General features: G+C 48.0%; 1 protein-coding gene across 4 annotated transcripts in view; it reads left to right on the top strand.

Annotated features, from left to right (window-relative positions):
• LLGL2 (LLGL scribble cell polarity complex component 2) overlaps positions 1 to 24,478 on the top strand; it is a 1,008,116-nt gene that overhangs the window by 390,278 nt on the left and 593,360 nt on the right. For all 4 annotated transcript variants that reach the window (XM_086930752.1, XM_086930755.1, XM_086930754.1 and 1 more), the window contains exons 5-6: positions 4,280 to 4,395; positions 5,120 to 5,278. In XM_086930752.1, the coding sequence (XP_086786878.1) occupies positions 4,280 to 4,395; positions 5,120 to 5,278 (275 nt within the window). The remainder of the gene's footprint in view (positions 1 to 4,279; positions 4,396 to 5,119; positions 5,279 to 24,478) is intronic.

Here is a 24,478-nt window from a genome sequence, read left to right as displayed (position 1 = left end):
AAGTTTTTGATTGATGGGAAAAAGGTTGACTTGATGGTTGACACTGGGTCTAAGTGGACAATCATTCCCTCGTCTATGTTGCATGAAGTTTGGGGTAACAAGGATTTGGAAGAGTGTGATATTTTTCCATCCGGATACCAGGGTGAAAAAATCAACCTCCTTGGTTACTTCAATGCCATGATTGTTTTCAAGAACAGGTCAACCCAGGGCAAGATTTATGTGTCTGTGGATGGTCCCGCAATACTGGGTCGTTCTCATCAGTACGACCTACACATTATTGTTAACCCCAGAGCCGATGAACCCGTTCTTGTTGTGGATGATTGTTACATTAATGACATACTTGCCAGTCATAGTCAAGTTTTTCGTGAGGAACTGGGTGAGCTACAAGGGTACACACACAGGATACTGTTAAAGGAGGGCAGTATTCCTGTGCAGCACAAGGCGCGGCGTGTTCCTTTTGCCTTGCGGGCTGAGGTCAAGACTGTCCTTGATGAGATGTTACAGGGAGGTATCATCGAACCGATTGAAGCCTCCCCATGGGTTTCTCCCGTGGTTATCTCGCAGAAACCAGACAACAAGATTCGTTTCTGTGTTGACCTACGCTCTTTGAATAAATGTGTTGTGGCCGATGTTTTCCCTTTACCTAATATAGGTGAATTAGTGTCCACCCTTAAAGGAGCTAGGTTTTTCAGCAAACTAGACCTTAAGCACGCCTATCACCAGATTCGTTTGGATGATAGCTCCAAACATCTTACAGCTTTTATCACGGGCGAGGGAACTTTCCAGTTTACCCGCTTACCTTTTGGTCTTATCTCCGCTGCTAGTGTTTTCCAGCGCATGGTTTCTGAAGTGTTCAAAGGGCTAGATAAAATTATCTTCTTCCAAGATGACATTCTCATCTTTGGCAACACATTGGAGGAGCACAATGATGTTTTACGCAGTGCTTTAGGGAGAATTGTAGATGCTGGTCTCACGTTGCGCCGCGAGAAATGTGCGTTTTTGGTTGAGGAGGTCGAATATTTGGGTTTCTGTCTTTCTGCTGAGGGTGTAAGACCTAAGAAAAATCTTTTAGAGGCTATTGAGCTGGCACCTCCTCCTGTAGATAAAGAACAACTCAGGTCCTTCATGGGGCTAATTGAGTTTTATTCTAAGTTTGTCAGAGATTTTTCCTCGAAGACTGCTCCCTTAAGAATTTTATTAAAGAAAGGGGTCAAGTTCTCTTGGACGAGTGAGCATGAGTCTTGCTTTAACTGCATCAAATCTGAACTCAAGTCCTCAGGTGTTCTCACTCCTTTTGATATTAGACGTCCTTCTATTCTGATGGTTGACGCAAGTGGTGTTGGCCTTGGAGCTGTTCTTCTTCAAAAGCATGAGTGTGGTGAAAAAACTATCGCCTTTGCCTCGAAACCTCTGTCATCCTCTGAGGTCAACTATTCTGTTATCGAGCGAGAAGCTCTCGCGGCTGCGTGGGGGGTTAACTACTTTAGAACATATCTGTGGGGTTCTCGGTTTGTTCTTCGCACGGATCACAAACCCCTTGTAAATGTTTTAGCACCTGGTGGTACAGGCAAGGGCTCCCCTAGATTAGCCAGGTTGGCTTCTCGCCTTCAGGATTACCAGTTTGAAGTCGAATTTGTTCACGGTTGGAGGAATGTGCAAGCCGACTGTTTGTCGCGCCTCCCGGTTTCTTCCCCTAAGCCCGGGGGTTACTTGAGTGAACAGTGTGATGATAAAGCTGTTGCCTCCTTAGATGATGTCGTGTCTTTGTGTGAAAGTTCCTTTTCAGCTGAAGAATGGTCCAAGGGTATGGATGAAGACCATGTTTTGAAAGCTGTTGTTAATCTTGTCCTCAAGGGGGCAAGAAGAGAAAGTACCTTAGAACCAGCTGTCAGACCCTTTCTTAAAGTTGTTAATGAGTTGTCCGTGTTCGGGAAAAACGTACTCATGAGGGGTGATCGCTATGTTCCTCCAAGCTCTTTGAGAGGAAAAATCCTCAGTTTGGCTCATGAGGGCCATTTGGGCCAAACTCTTACTCAGCGGCGTGTAAAAGAAAATTTTTGGTGGCCCTCAATCGACAGCGATGCCGTAGATTGTGTGGTCAAATGCTCCTTGTGCATGGAAGGGGAGAAGCGTCTCAAAATTATTGGTTCCCAATCTGTTGGCAACATTTCCTTTAAAAACTTGCCTTGGCATACAATATGCTTGGATTTCATTGGCCCAATGTGTGAACTACCACTAAATCAACGTTTTGCGGTGGTTGTTGTTGACTGTTTTTCCAAGTGGTTGACTGTACGTTTCATGAAGGAGATCACAACTGACTCCACTATTCTTTTTCTCAAGTCTGTTTTTGTGAATGAGGGTTACCCTTCAGTTCTAATTACGGACAACGGCACCCAGCTCACCTCTATCAAAATGGCCCGTTTCTTGCGTGAATGTGGTATATCTCATCACCGCACCTGTCTTTATAATCCCGAAAGCAATGGTCTGTGTGAAAGGGTCAATCGTCTGGTCAAGGGTGTGATACAAATGTCAGTTGCTAGCGGGTGTTTTTCTGACGAGCGTGTGCAAGAGCTGGTTTGGGCTTACCGCTCAACGCCTCATGGGCAATCTGAAAAATCCCCTTTTGAACTGATGCGTGGGCGTTCCCCTGTGTCCAGACTAACCCCTTCCTGGTTGAGAGATGATGGTAAGCTTTCTCCTCCTTCAAATGCTTCCCTTCTTCCCATATCCACTGGTGATTTAGTCAAGGTTAAGCCGGGTCGCTGCTCTAAGGGCCTCTCTAAGTTCAGTGGTCCCTTCCGGGTTAAGAAGGCTTTTCCTCATTTCGTTCTACTTGAAAATGGTGCTAAGTGGAACTACAGAAGGGTTGCCTTATACCAGAAGGAAGTCCCTCATGCCCAGGATTCAAATCTCCATTCCTCTGAGACAGGCTGCAGTGGCTATATGTTGTCTGCTCGACAGGATTCTGATTTGTGTGGCTCACCTGCTGTACGGGGGGAGGTGGGTGGTGGCGATGCTCCTTCATCTGCGTGTGATGATGTGCTCAGGAGTTCTGATACCACTTCTGGTGTTCCTTCCTCCTCAAGGTGTCCTCGTTCCCGCCATCCTCCAGCTTACCTGAGTGACTATGTTCAATAATGTTTGTTACTGATATTTTGCTCTTTCTTTCTCTCATTTTTGTTTTGTATCCAAAGGGGGGAGATGTGTTGTACATAGCTTTTCCCTCTTGTCCCTTTCCCTGCTTGCCCTAGCCCCAACCTTCTAGATTGCTTACATGGTTCTCTCTGCCTCACCTTCTGTGATTCCATTCTCTGGCAGTTACTCCCTGGCCAGATGAGGATACGGTCCTGTTACTTTTCTCTCTGCTGTATTAAACGTCTTACCTGCCATCTATCCGGATTTGGTGTCTTCATTCCATGTACAACACTATGCTTTACAGTTTATTATGTCTAGGGAACTCTAGCGACTCCTGGTGGCCCCCCACCCTAGGCAGCGCACCCAAACCAACAGACCACGCACGCAACCTGGGCTTCATCCTGGACTCCTCCCTCTCCATGACCAGACAAGTCAACGCCGTCTCCTCGTCGTGCTTCAACATCCTGCGCATGCTACGTAAGATCTTCCGGTGGATCCCCACCGAGACCAGGAAGACGGTCACCCAGGCCCTCGTCACCAGCCGTCTGGACTACGGCAACACCCTCTACGCCGGAACCACCGCCAAACTCCAGAAGAGACTCCAGCGGATCCAGAACGCCTCAGCACGACTCATCCTGGACATCCCCCGTCGCAGCCACATCTCCAGACACCTGAGAGACCTGCACTGGCTCCCGGTCAACAAGAGAATCACCTTCCGTCTCCTCACCCACGCACACAAAGCCCTACACAGCCAAGGCCCAAGATACCTCAACAGCCGCCTCAACTTCTACGCTCCCAAACGCCAGCTTCGATCGACCAGCCACGCCCTCGCCGCCGTCCCCCGCATCCGCAGAGCCACCACAGGGGGACGGTCCTTCTCCTACCTCGCCGCCAAGACATGGAACTCCCTCCCCACCCACCTCCGCCTGACCCAGGACCACCTCGCCTTCAGGAAGCAACTCAAGACCTGGTTGTTTGAGCAGTAGCAGATCCCCCTCCCCCAGCGCCTTGAGACCCTCTGGGTAAGTAGTGCACTATATAAATTCGATGATTGATTGATTGATTGATTGATAGAGCTGAGGCTTCCTAATTGGTGCTTTTGAGTTTTTACATGGTCATTCATTTAATGTTCTTTGTTTTTTAGTGCCAGCTTGTGACGCTTCTGGATGATAATAGCCTTCACCTGTGGACACTAAAACAGCAAAGTGGTGTGTCGGAGCTGCACGAGGAGCAGAGCTTCACTCTTCGAGCCCCCCCCGGGTAACAAAATGTCTTTCTTTTATATGCATTCTCCATTTAGTGCTCTATTCAGTAAAGCCTGTTCGGTCTGTAATTTCCCTTAGAAACACTTTCATACTAAAGGGCTGCATTTGTTTGCTTGGTCAGCCACAGCATGTACACACTCTCTAGTATCCTCTGGTGAAAATAGGGGTGCCACAGGTGTGAATTCATAGACATATAGGTGATCCAGTGAATCGTAAGCCTCCTTTCCGGAGTGTCCTATTAGTGTGCAGAGCATTTATCCTTGATCCTGTGTAATGCTGTCAAATTTACAATTCCTCCTATAAGGGCTGACTGTGTATGACTGTGCAAAGACAAGTTAATCTGTACTCTGTGTAGAAATATACATAGATCAGTGCCATTGATTACACAAAGCAGAAGATGTATATCACTTGAACCACATGGGCCACATATTACTCGGAGCAGTATAGATCACTCTTCACTCATCCCCCTACAGTAGTCCCATTTCCTTTGGGCAGGACCTCTACTGTTTTTACAAGATGCTGCATGTTAATTGTTGTAAAATGCTTGATTCTGGTATGGGGTAACCTACGGTGTGCTCGTAGCTTGCAAGGCAGATGTGTGTTTGGAGAAAGCATTTATTTGGAACAGCTGTCTATCTTTTCGGAGCCTTTCTTTACCTGCATAGAATTTCCAAAGAGTAAATCTGTTCATCATGAGTTTGCTATTTTCATCTCCGCAGGACTCCTCCGAGCGCTACTCAGATTACAGCAGTTCTGGCACACTCTTCCCAGAAGCTACTGTGCTTGGGCACTGAAAGTGGCAGTCTCTACCAGGTGGAGCTTCCTTCCTTCCATGTGCTTGAAGAAAGGATCATCACACCAGAGAAATTGCAGCAGCGGTAAGAGGTTCCAAGAAGACATGCAGCCTTTTATTCTGGTGGTATTTTAGAACTTAGCTAGTCTTTCATTACCTGACTACTCCTTGGTAGATGTTACATGTAAGCCACAGTTTTTAGAGTAGGCTGCAAAAGAATAGGATAGTTTCAAAAAGTTCAGTAGAAGCACTCAAAATAAATTCACACTCCACACTGACAGAAATGTACTGGACAATAATGTCTAAAGATGACAGAAAGAGAAGCAATTGGGAACTTCGCTAAAGCTCCTATTCAGCAATCAGTACCAGATACACTTTTATTGTATTGAAATAATGATGTTGCCTTATGTGGTATGCACTGATCAATGGACATAATTCTTCGGGATATGAGATGAAGCAATCTGCTAAGCCCCATACCAAGCACCCCTGCTACTGACAGAAGCATGCTTACCAAAAGGAACACTTTGTGAGGATTTTAATTTGATATGTCTGCTGACCTCTCATCTGTCCTCTTCAATGCCAGAGTCTGAGCACTCCAATTTTAAGAGGTTCTAGAAATGTTTTTATAGTTAACAAAGTAAGTTGGTGAAGCAGACCCCTCCTGTCTTTTGCAGCTAGTGGAAATGGAGTCCTGGGATTGTCTGAATTGTTTTCCATTGCATTGGTATCTTTTCACTTTGCATAATCAGTCTAAGATCAGTGCATCTTTGAAAGAATTTCCACTGAATGTGCTCATGATGACACATATGGTGCCACAGACATCAGCTAAGACACTGTATTCAAACTAATGATGGCAAAGGATTCTACAGCCTCGCCTCTCCTTATGCCGTTATGTAGCTCCTATAATAAATATACTTGATCTGCAAGTTTAGACAATATACACTGTAGGATTGATGTGGTACTGATTCCGGACACCCCGCCGGGTATGTTGACTTCTTGTACCAACTAGCTCACAGTTGAACTAGAATCATCATTTACCAATGAGAGAATAGTTCTTGGCATCGATCAAACATGACAACCCTGATCCCTCAGGATCGTGGAAACAATATACTACCTTTCGCTCAGTCACTCGTGCTTACTTAGTCTGTCTCAGAGAGATACACAGAATAAACAGGATGGGCATTTTCAATAAGTATGTATTGAACTGTTGTTTCTCTGGTGTATAATAGATGAGCTGCAGCAACCATTAGACAGTATAACATACAGGATTAGCAGGACTATTAAGGTAAATGGATGGTGTAGCTCTACCATTTTACAATAATCGTGAATACATTTGAGTATATAAAACACAAGATAAAAAGATTTATTTTAGAAAATATGCATATGCGAATCAGTCTTGACCCTTTGCCTTGTGTGAACAGTCAAGACCGAACTGCCAAGTCAGGTCTTTCCTGGACCAGAAACAAGCATCCTGGGAGCGGTTTCAGGGTATGTCACCCTTCTTCAGCCAGGCTAGCTTGAATCCAGTGGCACAGTGAGCAAGACCCACGTCTGGGCATACCCATCCCACTTAGGGCAAAAAGTGTAACAGCAAACAAATGATGAACGGAATGCTGACAATGCAAACATTCTCCCCAGTAAAAATGATCTGGGTTAAATCCATTGTTTTTTGCTCACCATGCCACCCCAGGTTAGACCCAGCCATGTGCAAATCAGTCTTTACCATGTGCCTCATGGGAACAGTCCAGACTGAACTGCCAAGCCAGGTCCTCCCTGGACCGGAAATAAGCATCCTGGACCTGGTTTCAGAGTATGTCACCCTTCTTCAGCCAGGATAGCTTGGGTGGCGGAGTGAGCTAAAGAATCACAATAGATTAAACCCAGATCAGTTGACTGGGGGTGAGTGCTTGCAATGTTCAACACATCGTCCGTCAACCCCTTTTGTTTTGCTTTGTTCCCCCTAAGTTGGCAGATTATGCCCAGACGTGGGTCCATTGCTCACTTTGCCACTGGTGTCAAGATAGCCTGGCTAATGAGGGCTGTGAGCCAGAAACCGGTCCCAGGATGCTTGTTTCCGGTCCAGGGAAGACATGGCGTGGCAGTTCAGGCTGGACTGTTCCCATGAGGCACAGAGTCAGACTGATTTGCATTTAGCCATGTCTGAACTGGGGTGGCGGAGTGAGCTAAAGAATCATGATGGATTAAACCCAGATCAGTTGACTGGGGGCGAGTGCTTGCAATGTGGAGAAGTGTGGCTCACTGGTTAGAGCAGGCAGACCCTGAAGCAGAGGTCAGACCCGGGACCAGGGTTCGATTCCCGACGCGGCAGGGTGTTGAGCTCAAATGTCCACGGACTCGATAATTCTCGCTTTGGTGCCTGACCTAATCATGGGTTCACACTCTGCAACTCTGGGCATTAAGCTTGCTTAATCTCCACAACGGCCCCCGCGGCGGGATGCCTGGCTTTCACCTTGGGGATGCCCTGTAGGGGCTATCTCACAGGGAAAAACCAGGACGGGTTCTCAAGGCAAGCGCGGAGATACCCCTTCGGGGGTCGATTCTGGCGCTATATAAGAAATATAATAATAATAATAATAATGTTTAACACTCCGTCCATCATCCCCTTTCATAATGTTAATAGCAATACATTGTTTAAAAATCTGATTGGTCTTCCAACATTTCATTATTAGAAAAAGCAGCAGATCTTTCTAAATCAGACAACATAGTATTTACAGTTTCATAATCCCAATCATCGGAAAATTTACTGGAGGTAATGATGTCACTGTATAAAAACTTAAATAAATGTGTTTTTTAAAGTTCGGTCGGGCCAAATATATCGTAATCAACCTTGTCCCACACTATACCGTCAGGTATAGGAACTGCTGTAATGTTCACTGATCATAGGTCTCTTTTTTCATGATATAATGATAGATGCGGTTTCGGAATCCCATTCACTTTTTGTGCTGCAAAGCTTTCTCGAAGATAAGTTCCATTTATAAGCATACTTAAGACCGTTACTAGGCCTATCCAGAAAAGAAAGAAAAGTATCCCGGTAGATACCCAGAGTTCCACCCAAGGTGATACTAGGTATGTCTATTTAAGAAAGTTCAGAAAATCCTAAAATCACTGTCGATGAGTTTTTCGGGCTGGCATAGTTTCAGGTTCACCCTGGATCCAATGAAAAAGTATCGGTCAATGAAATGGCCAGATGCAGTTCGATCAATTTTCGGTAATTCTGCAGGTCTTGTGGAAACTGTAGCTTGCTCTTGTTGGGGCATGGGACGTAGATATGTGTTTTGTCGAATTGAAATTTGTCTTTCAGTTGAGTTCTCATTTTGAACTTCAGTTTCAAGAGGAACGCGTTCCATGGCATTGTTGCACAGTCCATCATTCCGTACAGGTGACTCTTCAAACGTGATGTCTTTCTGTTTGAACTTCTTGTATAGTTGCGAGAGGAGGGTGTGTGTTACTCTGGAGTCCACGCGGCCGACTACTCAGTATCTGGCACATAGTGTAGTTTGATTAAGTATATTGAGACACATCTTTTCTACCAGCAAGAGGCGGCAGAAGTTCTGTTCTTGTTTCTTCAACTACCAGGACAGGTACAGGCTTTCTGTATGATGGCCCAAATTATTTTTTGTCTGCTATTTTTTCTCTGACCAGGTCCCCGACTTAAGGGATCCAGGCAGGTCTTGCTGTGCCAGACTTTACTTCCCCATTGGTGGTCCTTTTCACCTGGACATTTCTTTGTAGTGCCCTCGATTCATTTAGGTCCTGTAAAACAGCCAAACGTTCATGGATGTCAGAAGATTTTTCATCCGCCACTGTGCCTTCACAATCAAGATCAGGTACCCACATTCTTGTCCCAAATGGGACCTCCTACAGAGTGACACCCCCTAGATAGCGTCTTGGCGGGTTTTTAATGTCCTTTGAACTCCATACAGATGTTTTACCCAACTTCCACCCAAGACTAATACTCTAACTGTTAAAGACTGCTTTAAGTCCTATTTTTTTCCTCCTCCAGACCGAATTTCCTTCAGGATGGTACGGAGAGGAGTACCGCAATGCTACACCCAACCTTCCCTTGGCTTCCTTGTAAGCCCTAGAGCTAAACGCGAGGCCACGGTCAGAATGTAATGTGCCAATTGTGTATGTCCCTATAAAGACTAGCAAATCTTTAATAACCGTTCCAGCGTCAGCTGAGCGCTGGGGCCACACCCATAGGAATCTAGAGCCGAAATCCACTGCAACCATTATAGACTTGTAAGCCCCATCAGATCTAAGTGGCCGCAGTGGTCCAAATAAACATAAGCGAGTGGTTTGTCTGATATTAATAATTGTGTTTGCACTGGACGTGTTACTGTGGAGCCTTTCATCTGCTGGCAGATGTCGCATTTCAAGACCTAGTCCTTAGTCTGCTTTCTTAGTCCTAGCCACCAATAGCGTTGTTTCAGTAGAGAATCAGTCGCCATAACTCCTGCGTGTGCAGAACCTATACCCTCATGTGCTGCTAGAATTAACGTTAACCTACGATCCATATTCGGTAGTACTCTATTAACCACTCCAGGAATATGAGCGAATGGAACGTTGTTTGCATCTAACTTTTAGGAGTACTTGAGTGGAAATCTTTTCGGTACCGCTGATTTATTGCGTGTGGCAATAATTGCAACCATAATCTCACCGTCTATCCTCTTTTTTGAACGAGTGATTGCAGCTACGGAAGCCGTGCGTACAGCCCCCTCTGCTGCTTCGTCAGCCAATGAATTCCCTTCAACGTGAACACCATCACGTTAATGACTCATTGTGTGTATCATGTGAGCCCTTGGTAGTTTGTTTTTCACCTCCACTACCTGTTCCCATTGCATTTTATGTGTAATTGTGCCACCATTTGCATCTTTAACCCCATTCTGTCCCCGGTGATGTAAATATGCATTTTATGACTGTACACCAGTGGTTCCCAAACTTTTGACTCCTGAGGACCCCTATTGAGTCACTATTTGAAGCCAAGGACCCCCAAACAATTTATACAATTTAAATTCCAAACATTAAAACAGTAGTTTGAAAAAAGTAAACACACACTTGTGCACACCAAACAAATACTCGAATCACTAAAGATTTTAATATTTTACGGAGAAGGAATTAGCAAAATCGAAATCTTTTAATGGGATGGTTAGTGCTGCCTCTCTGCAACTAAGTTTTCAGTATTTTTTTTTTTTTTTTTTTGGTGTAAGACATTTATTGTGGAATAATGAGACAGAAGAAGTACACTGCGTCACGCCAACAACCCGGAGGCAGGCCGCTATCAGGTACAAATGCACATGTGTGTAGGAAGACAGACCAAGGGCCGTGAACCGGCCAAATCCAATATTCCCAGATAGACATACAATACAGTAATAACTCAGACGTGAGTAGTACAGCTTCAGCGCGCAAATGGTCTTACTTTTCTTCTCAGTGTTGTCGACATATGTAGGCATCAGATAACAACTAGGCCGCCACGGGGCAAGCAGCGGTCGACAACCAGCTGCAGCGGCACGTGGAAAGGAAGCGTCTAACAGCACCGTTTTTTCTCCCAACATATCCCGCCAACAAACAACAACCAAGAACAGAAAGCTTTGGTGCAAGTACAAAGGAACATCTCTGCAACATATCATCCAGCTATAGGGCCTCATGGACCTGCGCCGGCACATCATGAGTAAAGACAAGCCACAGTTAGGGTGGGAGTGCGGCGACTTCCACACTTTTCACGTGTAGACCGGGGGGGGGGGGGGGAGGTGATTTAGGCCGCAAGCGGGCCAGCAGGGGTGGGGGGGCCAGTGTCAAACCAGGAGCAGTGGGGCTTACAGGCTAAGAGCGTGCAACTGGGCAGGGCAGGTCAGCGCCAGCGCAGGTCCATTGAGCAGCAGTCACTCAGCCACGCGATGTACACAATCAGCCCATGTCATCTGAAACACTCGTATCAGGTGACCTCCCCGAGGTGTCCGAGCTCGCACGTTTTCTAGTCCACTGTATGAATGGGTCCCAGATATCAGTAGGTCTGGAAGCGGTGGGCATGGCCTCCCAGTAGTGTGTCAGTTGTGTATGGCCGTACGTCACATCTCTAATCCACCCTTTGAGTGAGGGGATAGTTCTACTACCCCAATGCAGTGCGCTCTGTCTTTTGGCGTATAAAAGGAGTAGTGCATGCAGTTTCCTGTCGCATTGCTCTGTATCCTTGACATAGCCTAGCAGACCCAGGAGTGGGGTCGGTGTATCATTTCTTTGTGTGATTTGATTAATGGCTGTGAAGACCTCCGACCAGTATGTATCAAGCTTGGGGCAACTCCATGCAGCATGGATAAAGGACGCACCCTCCCCTCCACATTTCCAGCAAGAGGCATCCGCTCGGATTCCCATTCGGTGTAACAGTGCTGGCGTGCGATAATACCGGTGTAGGAATTTGAAGTGGATGAGCCGCAGCCTATAGTTCGGAGATAGTGCCATGAGTTGCTTACAGCAGTATTCCCATGTTTCATCTGATAACGGGTCCACCAGATCAACAGCCCAAGCCTGCCTGGCTGTAGCCACTGTCAGCGGGGCCTGCTCCTGCATGCAGTTATACAGTCTAGATACCAACTTTTTGGGGGAAGGTCGTGAAAGCAAGTTCTGAAGGGCGTTCAGGGTGCACGGCTCCTCGGGAAATCGGGGTCCTATCTTTTTGAATGACTCTAAGGGAATGGTACAGCAGTGCATCCGCGAAGGAGTCGGGCTGGACATCCCCGTTCTCGTCCATCTCGAGAAAGGTGCCGTCAGGATACAAATCAGCAAAGGTGAGTAGTCGTTCCCCACGAATCTTGAGGACATCGCCTCTGGTGGTCAAACAAGGCAGCATTGGGTTCCCCCTCAGGGGGATAGCCGGCGCATAAAGCAAGGAAAGCCCAGCCCTTTTCTGAAGTTCGCGCCAGGCCCAGCGAACCATCTCCACGGTGTCCACCTCTCTCGACGGGCATGTAACTTTCCCGTATAGCGCCACACGTAGAGGCAATGGGGCGACCACCGCCAGTTCCACCGCCGCATGCGGTTGGTATGGAGTGGGGTAGGCCCAGAAATGCAGGAACTGAGCTTGTGCACAGAGGGAGTAAAGCTTCAAGTCAGGAGCCCCAAGGCCCCCTTGTCGGAGCGGAAGCGTGAGTAGATCCCAGGAGATTCTCGCCTGCCCACCGGCCCACACCAGCTTCAGCAGCAGCGAGCGAACACGAGCGTGAAAATGTGCCGTCATTGGCAGCGGTACGTTCACGAACAAATACAAGAATTTGGGGAGAACCACCATTTTCACCAAGGATATCCTCGCAACCAGGGATAGAGGTAGTTTGTTCCAAACCTCGATTTTCCCTTCCAGCCAGTCCACCGCCCTCCCGAAATTTAGTGACCATAACTCCTGCAAATCTCGACTGATCCAGACCCCCAGATATTTGACCGCTTCCATCTCCCATCGCAGGGGGTAGTCAGGAGCTGGGCGAACTGTTGTCTCCGTCAGGGGGAAGGCAACCGATTTGGACCAGTTGATGGACACTCCCGCCAGGCCCTCAAATCTCACAAATTCTCGGAGTAGCTGATTCATGTTGTCCTTGGGATTGATGACGTATAGGGTAACATCATCCGCGTATAATGAAATCAGCAAGCTCCTGGAGCTAAAGCTAATGCCCCTGGCAGTGTGGTGTTGCCTTATCCGAGCCGCAAGCGGCTCCATCGCAATAGCAAAAAGGAGACGGGATAGAGGACACCCCTGTCTGGTCCCCCTGGAGATGCTAAACGGCTTGGAAACAAGCCCGTTTACACTAACCCTAGCTCTAGGTTCCGTGTATAGTAGTCTGATCAAGGTCATGAAGTTCTGACTGAAGCCCATCCGTCCTAGAACCCTAAAGAGGTAAGGCCATTCTAAGGAGTCAAAGGCTTTGGTGGCGTCAAGGAACACCACCGCTGCCTGTACCGATGGATGCAAGTAGTGAAGGACAGAGAAAATGGTCCTCAGGTTATGGTACGTTGCGCGGCCAGGGATGAATCCCGACTGATCAGGGAGCGCAATCATAGGTAACATTGGCTGCAATCTATCTGCAATGACCTTCGCGTATATTTTAGCATCCACGTTTATAAGAGAAAGGGGCCTATAGGAGTCCAGTTGCTTCTCATCTTTATCTGGTTTGAGGAGAGTGATTATTAAGGCCTCACGCATGGAGTCAGGCAGGGAATTCAATTCAAGGGCCTCGACAAACACGGAGTGCAGTTTCGGTGCCAGTTCATCGACATAAGTTTTATAGAAGGATGTAGTCAGGCCGTCAGGGCCAGGGGCCTTGTTCGCCGGCATGCTTTTAATCACCTGAGCGATATCCTGTATCGTTACAGTAAGGTCCATGTATTGTCTGTGGTTGTTGTTAAACCATATGAGGGCAATGGAGTCAAGAAAGTCTTGCAAGGAGGTCGGTGCCGTGGGCTGTTTGGAGGTGTATAGGGTTGCATAGAAATCCGCGAACGCGCCTAACACAGCTTCCTGTCCCACCACTCGGTTCCCGGCTCTGTTATAGATTGTGTGGATATAGTTGGATTGTGTGCGGGGAGCTATCAATCTAGCAAGGGTCCTGCTCGGTCTGTCGCCCTCCCCGTACCTACGTGCCTCGGCCTGTTTCCCCAAAAACCGCACCTCCCGCTCCGCTTCCTCGTTAAAGGCCAGTAGCTTGGTCTTCAGGGACCCAGCAATCTCTAATGACGGGTCAGCGCTAAATGCAGTATCTAGGTCTCTGAGTTCACCCTCCAGTTTAGTTAAAGTGTCCCTGATGGCGCGTAGTACCCCTGCTTTCCGTGCAATGCATTGGCCTCTGATCACAGCTTTAAAGGCATCCCATACAATGGCCTCGGATGAGGCAGACCCAGCATTTTCGGCATAATATTTAATGATGTCTTCCCTAATCTCCTCTACAAACACCGGGTCTGTGAGCGCGTGTGGGGGAAGGCGCCATTGGAACGCCCTGTGTATAGTGTCGGGGGGGCGTAGTTCCAGCATACACGGAGCATGGTCCGACAGTGACCTAGCTAGGATATCAACATTCGACACCCAAGTCGCAACTTCCGGAGACACCAGCCAGAAGTCCAACCTGGACCAGGCAGCTTTATGACAAGTATAGCAGGTCCCCACTTTGACCCCTGGATTCCTGGCTCTCCACATATCAGACAGCATACCCTCGCTCATGACATCCAAGACCGCTTGGCGCGCCCTAGCATGTTGTGGTCTGCTCACACCTCTCCGATCCATGTCATCATTCAATACAATGTTGAAATCACCCCCCAGCACGATCGACTGGCAGTCCATCAACGCAATTTTCGCCCAAACACCTCTGAAGAAGTTCGGATCGTCCACATTGGGACCATAAACGGCAGCCAGTACAATAGGTCGCCCTTGCAAAGAACCATGTAGTATAACATATCTCCCTTCCACATCACGCACTTGTGAGTGTTCCCGCCAATCCAGCCCCCTGCGAATGAGTATGGCTACGCCTCGCGCATAGTTGGAGTAAATGGAAGAGTAGACATGAGCCCACCGGGAATTTTTCAAACGGGGCGAAGGGGCCACATGGAGATGAGTTTCCTGCAAGAAGCAAATGTCTACATTATGTCTAGACAGTGTACTATGCATCAAACGGGCTTTCTTGTAGTCCCCAAGGCCTCTAATGTTCCAAGTCCATAGCTTAATCCCCCCCATCTAGAAGGTGCTGTAGAGTCGTAACCCTCCCCAATGCCCCCAGCCCCAAAAGCAGTAAGGTCGCCCAGGCATCATGTCCACCAGCACAGTGCGCAAACAGATAGGCATTCGTAGCAGTACATTGCACCAGATCAGAACTAGAACTTTCAACTTTTTAAACACCCCCCACCACCCTCCGCCCTCAGCAACCCCCCAATCAGGTCGTGACATACCCCAAAAGTAGGCACGCATAGCGTGCAAACCCCCCAACATCAATAACAACGGGAGGCACCCCATGAGGCGTGGTGCGCTCAGCATACACCCCCGTATGTGCGGGGTGGCTACATTCAAACGTTAAGGCTCCTGGGTCCTAACAGTGCCCCCATCCCAGGGTCCACAAAGCCCATAATTAACCAAAGTCACAAAGAGAGCGCGGAGGCAGCAGCTACAGTCTGTCGCTCGAGGGCGCATCATCAACTTACCCCCAGGTACTCAGTTCGAATGCAACAGGTTTGAGCCCAAAGTGGACTCGGACCTCCAATCGAGAGTCAAAGAGGCAAACGTGCAGCCGCACAGAGTGAAAGTCGTAGCCCCTTCAGTCATTGTCACTGAGGTTTTCTGATGCATCCTCCAGACGAGGCGATTTTCTCCTGGCTCCAGCACAGATATGTTTAGCGAATTTGAGTGCAGATTTGGCGTCTGTGAGGAAGTGTGAAGTGTTTTTATGTTGTACCTTCAATTTCGCCGGGTATAGGAGAGAATAGGGCACACCAGCTTGCAGTAACACCTTTTTCGCTGGCAGGAATTCCTTACGGGCCGCTTGCACTAGAGGGGTGAAGTCCGGGTAGAAAGAGATGTTATTCCCTTGGTGCGTGATTTTACCCTTCTCTCTCGCCAATCGCAGGACGAGGTCTCTATCCTGGTAGTTGAGCAGTTTAGCCAGGATGGGGCGAGGAGGGGCGCCCGGCGGAGGTTTTTTCCCAAGGGACCTGTGCGCTCTCTCGACCGTGAAGACAAGGGACAGATTCGGGTCGAATAGTTCATGTAGGAGGTCCGACACAAACGATTCCATCTTGCCTATGTTTGTAGTCTCCGGAATGCCTGTAATGCGGATGTTGGATCTTCTGGAACGCGCTTCCAAGTCGTCCGACTTGGCGCGCAGATTGTCGATTTCCCGCTCCAGCGATGTGATATGTTGTTTGGCCTGTTGCTGGAATTCGCAGCATTCAGTTTGTCGATGTTCCAGGCAGTCCAGTCTGGTCTCGTGGGCGTCTACTTTCGTTTTCACCGATTCGAGCTGCGTGGCCATGTTATCGAGTTTGGCGTCAATGCTCTTTAAGCTGGACCTCACCTCCATGATTAGGGCCCCAAAGTCAATGTCCGGCGGTGTACCTTGCGATGATGATGCACCACCCTCCGTCTCAGTCGCTGAGTTTTTCGGGGGTCTCCTGTTGTCAAAGCTAATCTTAGACTGCTTGGCCTCGTTTTTCCCCATCCCTGTAGTTTGGCGGAGTCCGCGAGCTTCGCGAAGGGGCAGTGCCTTTTTGCGTTTCTTCAATCAATCTATGTGTCCCGGTTCAATGGCCCAGGTGGTGCAAGGGGGTGCAAGACGTGGTTATGGGTCACTGGTGTCCCAGACCAGTGTTGTGCACAAAAGGCGTAGACGCACAGTGGATGACCTAAGCTGCAGCGCGCAGAGCGGGCCTCGCCAGGTCTCAAGATGGCGGGCGCCCGATTCCCTATAGTGAAGTCGCGTGGTGACCAAGAAGTCCGTGCTAAAGGAGACTTAAGGACACGATCAGCCAGGCGCACAGATGTCCGAGTAGCGCTCCGCTCTCAACAGCGGGTTACAGACGAGCAAGCTCGGTATGTTGGCGAAGCGGGCGGAGCTCCGATCGTTCCCCGCCTCGCTGCAGCTCCACTATGCACCGACTTCTGTCTGCACGGCAGTTCAATGATTCGAGGCACAACGCTACCTCCGATCACCGAGGCTCCACACCGCACAGCGCTGCCTCGAGTGGATGCCCGATCTCCTTGCTGTACCCGGGCTGGCGTTTCAGGAAGGTGAGGAGCGTCGGTCTCCCCACGTATCTCGTAGCCCCTCAGCGGTCCAATCCCTCCACAGCTGCAATCAGGACTCACCGGTAACCAGTGCGGCGGCAGCTGCTCGGCAGGCGACGTCCCAAGGCACAGTGCGCCGGATCCTCAGAGGCCTCCACAGCCGCGGTCCACAGTGCTACGCAACGCCCAGTGGCCGGCACTTCCGGCGAGGAGCAGAGCGGGCGCGCAGTTTGGCAAGTGTTCAGGCTGCCGCCGCTTCCAGTGAACGTTGCCTCCGCGCCTCAAACTTAGACCGGAGGATCACCTGGGTGGTCGGAGCTGACCCCGGGAATAACGAGGGTCCGCAGGCACCAGGAGCAGGATAAGTTGAGGATTAATTAGTGTAGCCGGCGGAGCTCACTCAGAGAGCGGCCATCTCGCTGCTCGGCTAGCCACGCCCCCCCAAGTTTTCAGTATTTAGTTTTATTTCGCAGTATGAGGCTCCTGCCAGGGCCAGACTAGAAACCCAAATCCACCCTGGCAAATGTCATACCAGTCCCAGTACTAAGTACAGCGAGTGAGCCTTGCCACTGCAAAGCAAACTTTGGGGGGCTCTCCCACCAAGGACATTTGGGGAAATGGTGCATTCTGCAGCACATTTGTCATTATATATTGAATTTGCTTTTAAACCATAGTAAATGATGACCTTACTATGCACCAATACAACCATCTTTTTGGGGCTCTTTTATGAATCCTTCACTATCACTCTCCAACAGTGCCTCTCTTCTCTCAATAGGCCCCCTGTCACATGTATTTCATTTGTTTTATAGCATCTCTCATACAAGTGTAGGGTGTCTGAGCTTTTTACATCACACGCATACAGAGACTATGAATCGTACGTGTGTAAATCGGTGTATAGAAAATGTTATGTTATATAAGGCAAAGGGGACTTCAAGGTGTAGGATTCATGTCATCCATACTGGTGAGCATTTTTTTAGAGTGATTGGTCTGAAGAAGCACAGCATCTTAACACAGAATGTAACATAGGGGTTAGCTTTGACTTTATTTATAACAGTTTAATTCTACCCAAACAAACCTTTTTGGCAAAATGAGGATTATGAAAGACTGGGGAAAAAAAGAAGTTTGCATGCAGCTGTTTGATGGCAGGTCATAGCTTCAGGTGCTAGATTATGATTGTTACTCATAAACTGCACAATAACAAAAACTCTGTTGCAAAAGCAGTAACCCACTGAGCTATGCACATAAACGACTATTTTTAGGGCGAGGCCTTCGCCACTTCGTCAGAAGTAGGCGGAGTTTCTCGCCGTATTGTGGGCCTCAGAATTTTGTAGGATACATTCCAGAAAGTGCGGGCATTTTCCATCTGGTATTTTGCCATGAGCATCGTAATTGGGCCTTGCACTGGTGTGTTTATGTTAGGCTTAACGCAATAGGCCATAGACATTTCTATTTGAGGACTTCTGCATTTTCCTTGTGGTTGCGCGCAGGGAAGTGCAATAAATTGTCAATTAGGAGCTGTCAGGGTGCCCTGATAATGGAATCCAGATGTTCTGCGTGTTCACCACTCTTCAGAAGTGGTGAACGCGCGTTCATCTGCTTGTAATCATGTGGCAGTGCGTCTGCGCGTGGAGACAATGTAGAAGGTCATTGTTTTTGTCGCTCTGTTTCATGCTGGTTTCCAAATGTTCCCAGCTAATCTTTTTTCAGTTTTTTTTCTTCATTCTGTGCAGCAGGCACAAAAACATCCTGTGCACAAATTATTTGTCTTTTGTCTGGTTCTGAAAACAGCATGTAGGAAAGACACGCACAAGCATCACAACTTTGTGGCGCAGCTGTGCTTGTCAGTGTATATGTGTATTGCAGTGCTTTTTAATTTATTTTGTTGTTCATTTACTGCGGCTAAAATGTTCAACAAACATTAAGTAGCCTATTCGGGGTAAACATAATCTTGCCAGCTGCTTAAAAAATGCCTACATACTTTTCGTATTTTAAGAACCAGTTCTATAAGTCAGTGGCTGCACCAGAATGAAGACGAGACAGAGCAGCCCTACGAGCCTGCAGATTTTATGCTGTACTAGAAGGATGATGAGACAGAGCAGCCCTGCTGGCTGCACCAGAAGGAAGAAGAGACAGAGCAGCACTGCCAGCCTGCAGATTCTGTGCCAATGAGAACTTGACCAGACAGAGCAGCCCTGCTGCAGATAATACCCACCCACAAAGGCACACATGCACACTGCCTGCAAGCACACTAGTGCAAACTACGCACTCCATGCAAGAACACCGGTGCAAACTACGCACCCACAAAGGCATACATACACACTGTATACAAGCATACCACTTCGACGCCTCGTCAGGGGTAGTAAGTGCTACATAAATGGAATTACAATACAATATAACACAATACACCACGCACACACATTTACTACACACGAATACCTAGCTACAGTGAAGGCAGCGTGGGTTCACTCTTCCAATAGGTTTGCTTTGTTTGAAATAGATTATATCATGCAGTGCGTCAGAGTAAGCTCAGCGCTGTGACAAGTAACAACAACAACACCAGAACACTTAAGTCAGTGGCTGCACAAGAATGAAGACTAGACCGAGCAGCCCTACGAGCCTGCAGATTTTACACTGTACTAGAAGGATGATGAGACAGAGCAGCCCTGCTGGCTGCATCAGAAGGATGAAGAAACCGAGCAGCACTGCCAGCCTGCAGATTCTGTGCCAATGAGAACTTGACCAGACAGAGCAGCCCTGCTGCAGATAATACACATCCACAAAGGCACACATACACACTCCATGCAAGCACACCGGTGAGTGCAGAGTGACAGTGAGTGCAGAGTGACAGTGAGTGCAGAGTGACAGTGAGTGCAGAGTGACAGTGAGTGCAGAGTGACAGTGAGTGCAGAGTGACAGTGAGTGCAGAGTGACAGTGAGTGCAGAGTGACAGTGAGTGCAGAGTGACAGTGAGTGCAGAGTGCCAGTGAGTGCAGAGTGCCAGTGAGTGCAGAGTGCCAGTGAGTGCAGAGTGCCAGTGAGTGCAGAGTGCCAGTGAGTGCAGAGTGACAGTGAGTGCAGAGTGACAGTGAGTGCACAGTGAGTGCAGAGACAGTGAGTGCAGAGTGCGTGCAGAGACAGTGAGTGCAGAGTGAGTGCAGAGTGACAGTGAGTGCAGAGTGACAGTGAGTGCAGAGTGACAGTGAGTGCAGAGTGAGTGGAGAGGTAGTGAGAGCAGAGTGCCAGTGAGTGCAGAGTGACAGTGAGTGCAGAGTGTCAGTGAGTGCAGAGTGACAGTGAGTGCAGAGACAGTGAGTGCAGAGTGCGTGCAGAGACAGTGAGTGCAGAGTGAGTGCAGAGTGACAGTGAGTGCAGAGTGACAGTGAGTGCAGAGTGACAGTGAGTGCAGAGTGACAGTGAGTGCAGAGTGACAGTGAGTGCAGAGTGACAGTGAGTGCAGAGTGACAGTGAGCGCAGAGTGACAGTGAGCGCAGAGTGACAGTGAGCGCAGAGTGACAGTGAGCGCAGAGTGACAGTGAGCGCAGAGTGACAGTGAGCGCAGAGTAACAGTGAGCGCAGAGTGAGTGCAGATACTGAGTGCAGAGTGCCAGTGAGTGTGAGAGTGAGTGCAGATACTGAGTGCAGAGTGCCAGTGAGTGTGAGAGTGACAGTGAGTGCAGAGTGAGTGCAGATACTGAGTGCAGAGTGCCAGTGAGTGTGAGAGTGACAGTGAGTGCAGAGTGAGTGCAGACAGTGAGTGCAGAGGTAGTGAGAGCAGAGTGACAGTGAGTGCAGAGTGAGTGGAGAGACAGTGAGTGCAGAGGTAGTGAGAGCAGAGTGACAGTGAGTGCAGAGTGACAGTGAGTGCAGAGTGACAGTGAGTGCAGAGTGACAGTGAGTGCAGAGTGACAGTGAGTGCAGAGTGACAGTGAGTGCAGAGTGACAGTGAGTGCAGAGTGACAGTGAGCGCAGAGTGACAGTGAGCGCAGAGTGACAGTGAGCGCAGAGTGACAGTGAGCGCAGAGTGACAGTGAGCGCAGAGTGACAGTGAGCGCAGAGTGAGTGCAGAGGTAGTGAGAGCAGAGTGACAGTGAGTGCACAGGGAGTGGAGAGACAGTGAGTGCAGAGTGAGTGCAGAGGTAGTGAGAGCAGAGTGACAGTGAGTGCACAGGGAGTGGAGAGACAGTGAGTGCAGAGTGAGTGCAGAGGTAGTGAGAGCAGAGTGACAGTGAGTGCACAGGGAGTGCAGAGGTAGTGAGAGCAGAGTGAGTGCAGAGGTAGTGAGAGCAGAGTGACAGTGAGTGCACAGTGAGTGCAGAGTGCGTGCAGAGACAGTGAGTGCAGAGTGCGTGCAGAGACAGTGAGTGCAGAGTGCGTGCAGAGTGACAGTGAGTGCAGAGTGACAGTGAGTGCAGAGTGACAGTGAGTGCAGAGTGACAGTGAGTGCAGAGTGAGTGCCGAGTGACTGAGTACAGACTGACTGCAGAGTGACAGTGAGTGCAGAGTAAGTGCAGAGTGACAGTGAGTGCAGAGTAAGTGCAGAGTGACAGTGAGTGCAGAGGGAGTGCTGATACAGTGTTTGCAGAGTGACAGTGAGTGCACAGACAGTGAGTGCAGAGTGAGTGCAGAGTGACAGTGTGTGCAGAGTGAGTGCAGAGTGACAGTGATTGCAGAGTGAGTGCGAGTGCACAGACAGTGAGTGCAGAGTGAGTGCAGAGTGACAGTGTGTGCAGAGTGAGTGCAGAGTGACAGTGATTGCAGAGTGAGTGCGAGTGACGGTGAGCGCAGAGTGACAGTGAGCGCAGAGTGACAGTGAGCGCAGAGTAACAGTGAGCGCAGAGTGAGTGCAGAGGTAGTGAGAGCAGAGTGACAGTGTGTGCAGAGTGAGTGCAGAGTGACAGTGATTGCAGAGTGAGTGCGAGTGACGGTGAGCGCAGACTGAGTGCATTACTACAATTCCAATCCAACTCACATAATTCCACTACACACCACATGCACACACTCCATAACACATGGCGAAAAGACATTGCCATTTACAATGCCATTAGCTCAAACTCAGATAAAGCCGAGTCCTATTGCATTTCTAATGCTTGTTTTTAATGCATGGTACACATTCTTTGCAGCAGGCATTTTAACCCTCTGTGCTGCCTTAGATGAGTCAGACCTGCTAGCTACTGAACAAAACATGCATCTCTCTCCAGCAGGCACATTAATCACTGGATGTTATCTTGACACTTTTATGGTTGCCCGAAAACTACAGATTATTCAAGGAACTTTGAAGTGCTTTTAAAATTGTTGCTTGCGGACCCCCTGGGAATGTGTCATGGACTCCTGGGGGTCCGCGGACCACAGTTTGGGAAACTCTGCTGTACACAGTAAAAGGAATCACACACGATTAGTGTGGGGAATTCTCAATACTTGTTTACCAGTGCCAGTAATAGTACTTTTAATTCTGCCAGCTATGCCGTGCAGTCTGCAAGAGACTGGGTTTTTGTACAACTTGGCTGAAACTTTCCATCCTGCATGCGCCCTTTAACGATAGCAAACTTGGCACTGTATTGCTGTTTACTCCCTATGGCTGGTTGAGCAGAACCGTCAGTGTGAATTGTATATTCATACTGATCCAACAGCATTATTTCATTTGATAGAGGATATTCTTGTTCGTATTGCTGGATTTCTTGTGTTTTTAGACTTGGGTCATACTTGTATTCTACATCTGTTGCAGTAAGAGAATTAGTCCATTGCATCCATCTTGAATGTAAGGCTTTAGCGTTGGGAACGCTTGCCTTTGTTGCAGCTTCTAACGCTGGAACCGGGGTAACGACTATTACACGCTTCCCTTGAGCCAGGGCTCTTTCTCCAACATGTGTGTCTTTTTGCTTTCTCTAACTACCGCAGTTGGTACTGCTGTTAGAAATTTCTCAATTGATGCAAAGCTCATCTCCACATTTGTGTGCAAATGTGATTTGTATGCTGTTGGTACTGTCTCGCCTTCCTTATATGTTTGAAAGGTGTACCTGATTGACCCGCAACTACACGGATCACCAGGTTGCGTACGTATACTCGAGTCTGTGAGTGTTTGGAGGCTATCATGTCAGCTTGTAAGGAGAGTATCTGTGTGTTTGTGTCCACTGTCTAACTGAAAAGTCAGGTTTTTATTAAATCGTAGAAAGGTTTTACTCTTTCTGCGTAATTCAAAATGTATGTTCTGCAAAAATTAAGGAAGCCTAGTATTGATTGTAAGTTTTTTAATGATTCAGGAGGTTGGAGCAGCGCACACTTTAAAAAAAAGTTAACTGCTAGGCTTTTCCCTTCACTTGAAAGCTCATTTCCTAGAAAAAGGACATTAAGGTGGGATATTTTAGATTTTTTAAAGTTGAATTTGTTACCCTCAGTGGCAAATCCCAAAATTATGGTATTCACTTGTTCAAGTTATCCTCCAGGTTATCGTCCATTTGATAAATATCATCCACATAGGACAAAGCCCCGTCATCCAGATTCTGAAGTAACTCAGTTACCCTAGCTGAAAACAACCCAGGCTGTTCTTATACCCCTGGGGGAGTTGACAACATTGACACAGTTGACAACATTGACACTGGGACCCTAGCGCTGAGAATGCTGTCAAATATCTGCTCTCAGGCGCTATATTCTGGCAGAGAAATCCATTTGAGACATCTATCGTGTTTTGTATTTTTTCCGCACAATGTTATTCATCAATGCGTCACTGTGTGCATTTTGAACTGCAAATGTCTTAGTGCAAGTGTTTAAATGTCTGTAATCTAAAACCAAACAATACGAAATGTCTGGTTTTGATACAGGAAACAAAGCATAATTTATTTGAGAGGTGCAAGTTTCAATCACCCCCTAGTATTCAAGTTGATCTAAGATCTCCCTGACCTGTTTTTTAGCTTCTTGCTTTATTGGATATTGCCTTTTTTGCAATCGGAGTATTTTTTAATGGAATTATGTGGTGGGTTGAAGCCTCATCCCATCCAACATGATTTTTGTGTAATGCCTGGGCTTGGCCTACCTCCCACTTCCGCGTATATGTATATTTTGGATATTTGGGAACATGGTCGGAAAATGGTGGTAAAACCACTGTTTCTCCCCTAGGGCAATCCATGACAAATGCTGGCGGCCAGTCTTGTTCAGCTATCAAAATGTAATAGGCAAACGCCCGGTTCTCCCAAAAGAGCTCTTTAACTATCCTGCATTTGTCCCCTCCATTTGGAGTGTTATTTCATACAATTTATGTGGGACATTTACTCTAGTATCAGGTGTTTCCACCATGATCTAATCCTGTAAGTCCGCTGTCACCAGAAATTCCATCAGGTTCTAGCAAGCTATGGTTACCCCTTCCACACTGTCTAGCATCAGAGCCCATTCCCCGTTCATTAGTCGAGTACTCCGAAATCTGGGCATGTCTGATCTTTAGTTCTACAACCTTTTTCTTTTTGAACTGTTTTTTTTTTTTGGTTTATCTTCTTTTTTGGAAGTATATTCTTCAGCGTGTTGCTT

Source organism: Lissotriton vulgaris, chromosome 7 (assembly GCF_964263255.1).
Source record: "Lissotriton vulgaris chromosome 7, aLisVul1.2, whole genome shotgun sequence".
Lineage (NCBI taxonomy): Eukaryota > Metazoa > Chordata > Amphibia > Caudata > Salamandridae > Lissotriton > Lissotriton vulgaris.
This window is presented reverse-complemented; position numbering and strand designations above follow the sequence as displayed.